The sequence below is a fragment of the Ammospiza caudacuta genome, chromosome 12, assembly GCF_027887145.1.
Source record: "Ammospiza caudacuta isolate bAmmCau1 chromosome 12, bAmmCau1.pri, whole genome shotgun sequence".
Classification (NCBI taxonomy): Eukaryota; Metazoa; Chordata; class Aves; order Passeriformes; family Passerellidae; genus Ammospiza; species Ammospiza caudacuta.
This window is the reverse complement of record NC_080604.1, coordinates 12736219-12745935: the sequence shown is the minus strand read 5'-3', so window position 1 is coordinate 12745935 and position 9717 is coordinate 12736219. Positions and strand designations below refer to the sequence as shown.

The 9717-nt window shown below is 40.2% G+C and overlaps 1 protein-coding gene across 1 annotated transcript; it reads left to right on the top strand.

The window, feature by feature from the left end:
* Nucleotides 1–12: 12 nt before the first annotated feature.
* Nucleotides 13–8650, top strand: CHCHD4 (coiled-coil-helix-coiled-coil-helix domain containing 4). Its single transcript, XM_058812914.1, has 3 exons — nt 13–202; nt 1967–2065; nt 7506–8650. Exons 1-3 carry the CDS (start codon nt 181–183, stop codon nt 7793–7795), a joined length of 411 nt encoding a protein of 136 aa, XP_058668897.1. The 5' UTR covers nt 13–180; the 3' UTR covers nt 7796–8650.
* Nucleotides 8651–9717: the final 1067 nt, after the last annotated feature.

Here is a 9717-nt window from a genome sequence, read left to right as displayed (position 1 = left end):
TGGCCGGCAGGAGGTGCGTCAGCGGCCGCCTCGGGGCCGGGAAGGCGCTTCCGGAGGCGGGAGGTCGCGGCGTGGAGCGGCGGCGCGGCGCTGCCCGAGCGGTGCTGGCGGGACGGCAGGAGCGGAGCGGCGGGGCCCGTGTGCGGCGCGCTGCGGAGGAAGACACCGGCCGGCTCCGCCATGTCCTACTGCAGGCAGGAAGGTGCGCCCGAGTGTCCTCACAATGTCACCCCGCCGGGCGGGCTCGCTGTGAGGCGGGCGGGGGTGGGTGCGCCGCGGGGTGACCGCCCGTTTCCCTGAGGGGCAGGCGCAGCCGGAGCAGAGAGGAGGCGCGGCAGCCACCCCCGGTCCCTGTGTGGCCGCGGCAGCGCTGCCTCTGCTCCCGCCGCGACCTTTCTCCTCACGGAGGGCGGGAAGGGCGGCGGGGCCATGAGGCGGCAGCGCGGTCCCGGGCGTGTGGGGACGGCGAGGCCCCGCGGCGGGCCCGGAGCGGCCGGAGGTGCCCGCCGGGACCGTGTGTGGCTGAGGCGGGCGGGCAGGGCAGCTCCCGGCCGCGGAGCGCCTGCTGCCCGCAGGGGATGCATTTATCCCAGCCTAGCTGAGTGGCCAGAGGTGTGGGGTTTTGCCTTTTGAAGGTCGATGGACGGGGCGGTAGACTGCGAGCTTTACTATATCTGTATCGTGTTGTACAGGTGGTGGTATTTATGAGGCTTGACCACCTCTAAAAGTGGGAGATGCGTAGGTAAATGTCTATATCTACATATATATATAAAGATCCTTGCTCTCTTAAGTCATGTGAAGTGGCTGAATGTAACGTTTCAGACTGGAAAAAAAGCGCCAATAGTTCTAAATGCCATTTTTATGTTACAAACTTGGCCACATACTATGAGCTGTATTGAGGTGCTCATAATGTATGGACCTCTTTTACACTTTATGTTGTGCTTTGTTTAATTTTGCAAGATCTGTAAGTTGCTTTATGCAACCCTACAGCATTGCAGTGACGGGGTTAGAGTTCATGTGTTTCTAGCTCCCTTCATATAATAAATGACCGAACATTCCACATTGTAAAGTTTGCTGGAGTACAGTGCAGAGTTGTCAGAAAACTGTTTCTGTTTTTTAAAAGGTGTTAGATTTATATGTTTTTCAGATGTGTTTAAATGCATGGTTACTCAGCAAGGTTAAGTTACTGAACATCTGCTGGCTGAGGTCACACTGAGGGGCCAGAAGATTCTAATTTCTCATATGCCAAGTTACAGTAGTGGCCTGTATGAATTTGGAGAATTCTTGGGGAATTTACAATTTTTTCCACACTCAGAGTGTGTTACAGCTTTGCAGGGTTGTTAGAAAACTAAAACTACTGAAGTTTCCAGCCAAGCCTCCCCTGACCTTGCTATTTAGTTAAATCAAGAGCAGGAAATTTGCTCCATTGGATTTCCATCCCTTGTAATGTTCACAGCACCTTTCAGTGTAGTTAGTTCTATATGGTGATGGCTGTCCTCAGTTTTTGTTTCAGATAATTATAATTAGTGTAAAATACTACACTAGTCTTTAGCAAAAACCTCTGTTATTAATAAGTTCCTGTGGAACACTTTACTTCTATTTATTATAATTTCACTTTTTTTTTTTTTATTCCAAACCTGTCACCTGTGTTAGTCCTGGTGTTGGAGTAATTTGAGTTTGTTTTGAAACAGCTTTTTAACTTAGCAGTTTAGTGAATTGTACTGTTTATTACAGGACATTGCTATGAAAATTGGAGCTTTAGAATAACAGAATTTCAGTGTGTATGTGTTCCTCTGAACTAGTAACTGTTCTCATTGAAGGTGATTGTTAAGTACAGCAGTTCATTCTCAATATTATTGAATCACATTGAAAGTCTCATTACCTTGTGGTGTACAGCAGTTTTGTAAATGACTCTTTTCTGTCTGAGATTTCTCTGAACTTTTGCTTCTTGTGTCCTCCATGGTAGGAAAGGACAGAATAATATTTGCAACCAAGGAGGACCATGAGACACCGAGCAGTGCTGAGCTGGTTGCAGATGACCCAGATGACCCCTATGAAGAACAAGGTCAGTAGTGAGCAGAAGAACAGAAGTAAGGGGTGTTACATCATACAGAAATCCAACACAAAATTAGAATGAATTAGAAAAACTTAAGCATATTAAAGTCTGAGGGCAACTGGTTATGCAGTAAATACCCAAACCCTTGGCAGTTTTAACTGCCAGGTTAGGACATCACTAATGACACATTTTCTTCCAGTATTTATTTTTCTACACTTGTAATGATTTTTCTTAGAGGCCTGTTCAGATAATCAGTTGATGGCTTTTAGTTTTGATTAGTGGTCAGAGATATGGAGGGATACCTTTTCCTTTTATTAATAAAGTTTGAGCCTAATCAAGTGAAAATTATGATCATTTTTCCTCTATTTTAGGTAACAGCAGGCAATTTTCAGAGAAGCTGGAGTGAGTTACATATTATTGTCATTGATGTGAGCTGCTCACTTGTCTGTGAGCAGCTGAAATTGCCTAATATGGCAATCTCTGAATATCTGATTTAATATAAATCAATATCTGGCTAATACTATAATGGTAGCAATATAATCCATATCTGTAAGTGCCACATGATGGGTAAGTTAAAATTATTGAGTTTTCAACCATAATCATCGTGCCTTGAAAAGATAAAAGTTTTCATGAAGATTACAGTTCTTGTACAAAGTATATCTGACCTGCAAATAGAGATTTAAGAGAGCAGAACACTTCTGAGACCAAGACTTACAATATTTTGGTTGTGTATTTTAAATAATGAGTAAATGAAATATACTTCCAATAATGATGATTTAATACATTTTGCCCTGGGTTAATAATTATCATGAAAATGTGAGTTTAGGTTAATTTTTTTTTTTCTAATTGCCTCTATGTTTGCAGATCTTTTGGTCTCTTCACTTTGTGTGAAGGGATTTCATTGTTTTCAGCTCAACTGAAGCAAATTCTTCAGACTTTGAAACTTAGTTAGAAAGTTATTATTTCTCAAGTGTCTCAGAGACCTTTAGAGGGCAGCATTTAAGCAGTTTAGCAGCTGGAGCTCACAGGGTCTCATTGTTAGCTGATGTGGTGTGTACTGTAATTTGAACCACACCTTCCTACGTCATTAAAATTAACTTTTTTCGTACATAGGTTTGTGTGGAAATGTTACTGAATTTATCTGCTTTCATTACAGCTGTATGTAGTCAGTTATATATCCAAAAGCTTTTCTCACTTGCACTGGTAAGTCTGTTGATGTGCTGGTGTCACATATATTTGGGTAGTGGTTTGTTTCCTAGCAGTCCTGCACTTACAGAATGTCAGGTCACTTTCTTCCTCAGCACTAGATCCGAGAGGAAAGAGGGAAAGCCAGGAGCTTTTTATGTCACCTTACAGTGACAGTGTGTGTCTGTGGGATTCAAAATGAGAAACTATAAACTATGTTTTGGTACTGTCAATCAGTTTGGATGAGGATTTCTTGTTGTGTGATTTTGTTTGTTAGTTTGTTGAGTTTTCTTCTTAGTATGTCGTAAATTACTGCTGTGTTTTTAAGTCTGAAAAACCTCATGAATGACCCAGGGCTACAGTGCATTAGATCAGAGGAGAGAAAATGGACATATCACAGAATGTAGCAGTAGGGATGGAGCTTATGGGCAGGAAAGACATGGGTAAAATGGTTTGGAATATGTTGAAATGCTGAAGCTCTGGCTTGCATGGCTTTTATTTAAAAGAAAATTGGGAAGGGTTTTCCTGTACCTAATGTAACATGCAGGCTTTTCTAATTTAGCTTCTACTTGCAATAGAAGACTTGGTTCAAATTGTGTTGTATAATTAACTGTAAGGGCTCTTTTTGTAAGGACTCTGCTCTGTCAAAGAGACCAGTCATATCTGGGAAAGAACAGGTGCATTATATACACCTGCCATAATCTACATTATTTTCTAATACACCTCAAACTTGTGTTTGAGGTTTTGTTTTGTTGTAGGGGCCTTTTTCATACTTGAGATAAACATCTAGTTTGGTATTTGGTAATTTTTGATAGTTCTTATTTTGTCCCAGACATGAACAGACATTAGTCTTTGAGCAGTCTACTTGAATCAGTAGATTGGTCAGGAAAACTTGTGTTCTGTTTCCCTTAGGATAAAAACCAGTTGTGTACTGCTCTTATTTCTGTCAATATTTTGTTGTTGATGTATCAGCTGGGTGAGTTTGGTAGGCAAAATGTTAATGACTCACTTTAAGCTAAAAACACTGAAAGAAAAAAGCCATGAGAAATGGAAAGGCAGACAAACGGAGTAAGTTCAGGTTAGGATTTCATACTGCAGTGAAGATCACAGTTCACTGTCTGTGCTTTTTGACAGCTGTGGTTGATGGAAACAAATTAAGGATTCATTTGCAGTGGTTTTGAAATAATACTGTTACTGTAAAGCATCTTTCTAGTCCTATGTGTTGCAGATGGTGGAATTTAAACATGAAAGATTCCTGGTTTTCACTGACATCTTGGCTGCCTTCAGTTTGAACATTTTTTTATTTTATTAAGCTTATATGAAGAAGGCAATGATGAGTTTTATGCATGCAAAGTGGTTTTTATTAGTGTTACAGCTGTGGTGGGAAAGTTGGATAGAAGTACTTACAGAATTGGACCTCAGACACAGATTGTTGCTGGTCTTTCCCTTCAGTTTTTCCAGACTTGTTCCTGTCATCTGATTTTATAAACAGTTTTAAAGTGGTTTCTAGAGGGGACTGATGAAGCCAAACTCCACATTCTTGTGAGAAAGAACTTGATGAATGATCAGATGTACAGGACTGTTTCTGTGACTAATGATGTCCCTTTTAATCCTGCTTCCTGTCATCTTGCACTGTGAATCCCTGGCAGATAAACTTGTTATTGGATGTGTTTGTCATGTTACAGGGAAAAACTGTTCTCAGAACAGCAGTGGGACTTCATCCCAGCGAGTCCAAGACAAGTGTTGACACAGATGCAGGTGGGCCTGCCTTTGCCCATGACATGAGCAGCTTCCATGAGCCAGGAGAGTTTAGGTTGTGAGATGTCAGCAATCAACTGCTCACACAAATCCTCATCTGCAGTGATCTAAACAGGCTTATTTCTTCTTCCACGAGTGCAGGTTCAAGTAGATTGTGACTCACTGGATCAGTGAGGTTCAGGCTGCATTTGAAAGAAGTTTGAATTCAATTTTAATAAAAATAGTAATCCTATCTGTTGCAGGCTTGCAACTCAGGAAGAGCAATGGATGAAATCTGTTTCCGATTTAATTGTGTTCTAAGCTTGCTGATGGACTTACTCATTGATGTGTGAATTCTGCTGTGATTATGAATGAGGAAATGCTTGCTTTAGTCGTCTGTATTTTTGTTTTGTTTTTCTAAAGCATGGTTTCTGTGCACAGAACTTGTGAAACTGGTGCTATATCAGTGATAAAATAGGTGTAGGTCAGTGATCTTGTGATACCACAGAATGTTTTGTTTATGGGATAACTCACAGTAAGATTTGCATGTTTACAAGGCAGGTGTGGTTCTAAAAGGACCAATCTATTTTAAGAGAATTATTTTATAAGTAATTTTATTGCTCTAGTGTCTTTAGGAACATTCCAAATTGTGGGGTTTTTTTTATTAAAGTGCTAGAAAAATGACCTTAAATGACTAGTTAATATTAGTGAGGAGGAATATAGGACTGCAAAATCTAGTTTACAAAGCAAATTGTATTTCTTCTATGCCATATGATTAACATCTTTCTGCTTTATGTCGTCCTTGGCAATGAGGAATCTGACACCAGCCACTGATTTTCTTGTCTCAGAAGTCCTGCTTCTCCAGGCAGCTGAAGATGCTGTGATGCATTGGATTGGGTGTATATTATCAGTACAGTGAATATTACAGATATTTTGCAAAACCATCTTGCCAAATAAAGCATGGTCCATGGAAAATGACAGTATTACTGCAGTTCACTGAATCATGCTAAGGACACTGTTACTTTCCGTAATGAAAAAGAGTCTGATCAATGCTGAGATTTGACTGACTCTAATTTTCTGCTCAGCTGCATTGGCTGAGTTAGAGAACATCTCTGATGAATTGCAAATCACAATAAAATATTCTTTTAATATAGCAATAAAAGGATTGAGCTGCTTTTGCTGTACCAGTCAAGATTCATGATATTGCAGCCTGGTGTCCAAGGAATTGCACCTGGGAGTGAAATATATGTCTGGAACTTTCTTAATCCACAGGACAAAGACAAGAAATAAGTTTATTGAGTTCCGTGACAGTATTTTAGGTAATGTCAGGTTGTATCAGTTGTTAAATATAATTTCATGTTTGAATCAGAATTAATTCAACTTTTTTGTCTTCCAGTGGTATTTTCATACCTCCTTTATAAAGGGAAGGTGCTTAAATTTAAAGTTTATGCACATGCTGTCAGCTTCAGCAGAAACTCAGCATGGAGATGAAGTTAGAAAAGTCTGCTAAAGAGGAGGAGAGCAAAGTGTTCAAGTGGAGAAGAAACCACTTTGGATTATAGCATAGTAGTTCTCTTGTTTTTCCCAGATGAACATACTTGTGTATGTTCATACCAGTAGAGAAAGGAAATGGAGATGTATTTATTGCCTTAGAGAAATGCATTAGAGACTCTAGAAGCCCACAGGACCAAGTCTGTTATATTGAATTTCTAAAATCAGAGGAAAGTAGTTCTTCAACTTGATGTTTGACCTTCTTTGTATAAATCAGTTGCCATCTAGAAGAACATATGCCATTAAATCTTCACCTTGCCAGTCCACCAGATAAGTATTTCTGTCAGGACTTTAACTGTTCCAGAGCAGAGGTTTACAACTGTTCCAGTTTAGAGTCTGAAGTGACACTTAACTCCTTTCAGTTGTGTTCTAAAGTACAATTTGGTTTCTGGCAGCCAGACAGGCAGGCTTGCTCTCAGGCTTGCTGTTCCTTGTGTTCTGTGGCACATGACTTAATCTTTACAAATACACTGATTTTTGTTTTTGCAATTGAAATTTGAAGGGGGAAAGTTGTGAGTTACTATTTTGGAGCTTATTTCAACCAAGAAGAAAAAGGGATCCATTCAATTTGATTTAAAAGGTTTCTGGTATTAATACTGGATTTAAAGTCTTACTATTTGTATGGAATGATTTTAAATTCTTGCTTGTTCGCCTGACAGTCTGGCAGATCGATTGACTTGACTTGCATCTGTTTTGCAGTTCCCTTAGAATATTCTCAGTGGTCTGTAGTCCAGGGAGAAGGACTTAATTCAGAGATGGATAGAGAACTAATCTCACTTGTGCCTATTAAAGGATTATACTGATCAGAGGGAGAAACAGACTGGCTGGGAGGTGAAAGGTGTTTATCAGCCTTGAAGCTGCAGAACTAAGATGGCATTAGAAGTGCTTGAGTTCACACCTGCAGCCCAGCAGCTGTCACTGAGTGAAATCAATGTTTGGAAGGTGCATTAACTTTTCTTCTCTCTTGTTTGTTCAGGATTGATATTGCCCAATGGAGATATCAATTGGAATTGCCCATGTCTGGGTGGAATGGCTAGTGGTCCCTGTGGGGAGCAGTTCAAGTCAGCCTTTTCTTGTTTCCACTATAGCTCAGAAGAAATAAAGGGATCAGACTGTGTGGACCAATTCCGTGCCATGCAGGAATGCATGCAAAAATACCCAGATCTTTACCCTCAAGAGGATGAAAATGATGAGAAGTCCAGCAAAGATTTGGAAGCTGCCTCTATGGAGGCCTCTGCTGCCAAAGAGGAGGAAGGATCCAGCTAATGAAGATGCAAGGAGGCTGTCGTCTCCATTTCTCATTTTCAGACATGGACTTCTGCACTGTGTCTGTCTTCTGAGTAGTGAGGAAATGTTTCACCATATTCTGTGCACTGTATCATAATAAATAATTTATTCCTGAAGGAGAAATCTCAGAGCTTCAGCCTTGCAGATAAATACTGCAAAAAGAGTGAGTGTGTGTATGTACTGTGTAACCTGGTTTTGGACACAATTAAAACTTCAACAGCTGTTCTTTTCCCTCAAGTTTTCCTTGAGTTGTGACTTGAGTAATGTCTTGAAGTACATAGCTTTCAACTAAAATTCCACTGACACACCAGGTCTGTCTTCATTTCAGTATGTTCTGATCAGTAGCTGCTTTTTATTTAACGCGTTCTGTTCTGTCAATAGAAATTACATTAAATGATTGTTTTTCCTTTAAGATTTCTTTTTTCCAAAGTGATGCAAGACACTGAAAATGGTCTGGGTCTAGAATTTCTAAAATAATTTCAAGTGGTGTTACTAGATTATGGTTGCATTTTACTACTGGCATCAGATCAGGACTGCCAGGAAAACGCTGAAATGCAACATCTTTGATTTCATTTACTTACTGTGATGCCTTTTGCATCTTTAAAAATGGTGTGTTGTGCTACTGATGATTCAGATGAATGAAAAGAATGTTGGTCACTGGCTTTATTTTTGCTCTGAAAATACAGCTTTTGGGTTCCTTTGGTTATTACCTTCTCCTTCAAGGTATAGATGGGCACTTGTAAAATACTTTGAGATACAATAAATTGTTACCTGGTGTAATGATCTCAAAACAGATACTGTGACTTAAGTGCATATTAAAAAGAAAATACTTTTTACCCTCACTGGAAGCTCCTGTGTCTTTGTGGTGTGGTGTTTTGTTTGGTTGGTTTTTGGTTAACACTGATTGGATTTGAGAACTGTTCCATGCTGTAGGCAGATCTCAAATGAATTTGTGGCTTGTGAAGATTGGTTGCTCCAGCTTGTCAGATTTTTATTCTTGTCTTATTCTTTTCTTCCCAGCCCAGGCAGGAAGGCATAAAAAACCTAAAGCTTTTTCAGTAGCTGTAGTAGACTGGACCATGAACCAGCAAATAAACATGAACAGCTATTAAAATATTTGAAAATTACTTAAAAGGTACAAATAATTTAATAGTTCAGTATTGTTTAATAGCTGCAGATAAGCTATACTCCATTGTTTGTCTTTCTGAGTAAAAAATAGGCTGTGAGATTTTTTTTTTCAAATGAGATTGTGGCTGTGGTTGTTGGGTTTTTTCCCTCTCCTTGTGTTGGCTACCTCACCCAAAGCATAAAAGGTTGTAGTGTCAGTAATGCAGCCACAAAGTCCAGCAATGTTTAAACATTTGCCTTTCTCTGTGGGCAGCACCCTGGAGTGCTCAGCAGCATTAATTCCATATAGCACTTATATGTCTGGCTTGCATAAGTGCATTCGGTGCCACTGATGTTTCTAAATGTTTGAGGAGAATTTTTGTCAAGTTTTACAGTGTCTTTAAGGTGTTTGTATTTCAGTGCAGCTGTTGGATCCTCAGAAAAAAGTTTGTAGGCAGTTAAGTGGCTGACAGCTACTTTGTTCTGAGGGCAGTGATAGCAGGGACTGTGCATTGCTGCTTTCCAAAGAAACAAAGTGAGACAGAACTTCTCAGTGTGGCTCTTTCAGGCATAAGAGGCCAAGTGCCAAGTTAACCTGAGTAAACAGGCACAAAAGCAGCAGAGATAATCTTTGGCACTTAGGCAATAGATGAGCACTGGGCACTAAATTAGAAAAAAATCACATGCACCCAAGCTTCTGGTTGTTCAAATGGAAATCTAGTGCACTCTGAGGAAGCAAGAGCTGTTTGTCAAGGGGTGCTCTGTTCTAACAAGTTGCCTCTTCTTTGTCTTCT

Excerpts from the sequence above, each read along its gene's own strand:
- CHCHD4 (XM_058812914.1), top strand. The coding sequence starts at position 181 with ATGTCCTACTGCAGGCAGGAAG. Across the intron at positions 203-1,966 it reads GTCCTACTGCAGGCAGGAAG|GAAAGGACAGAATAATATTT; the intron begins GTGCGCCCGAGT and ends CCTCCATGGTAG. Across the intron at positions 2,066-7,505 it reads TGACCCCTATGAAGAACAAG|GATTGATATTGCCCAATGGA; the intron begins GTCAGTAGTGAG and ends TTGTTTGTTCAG.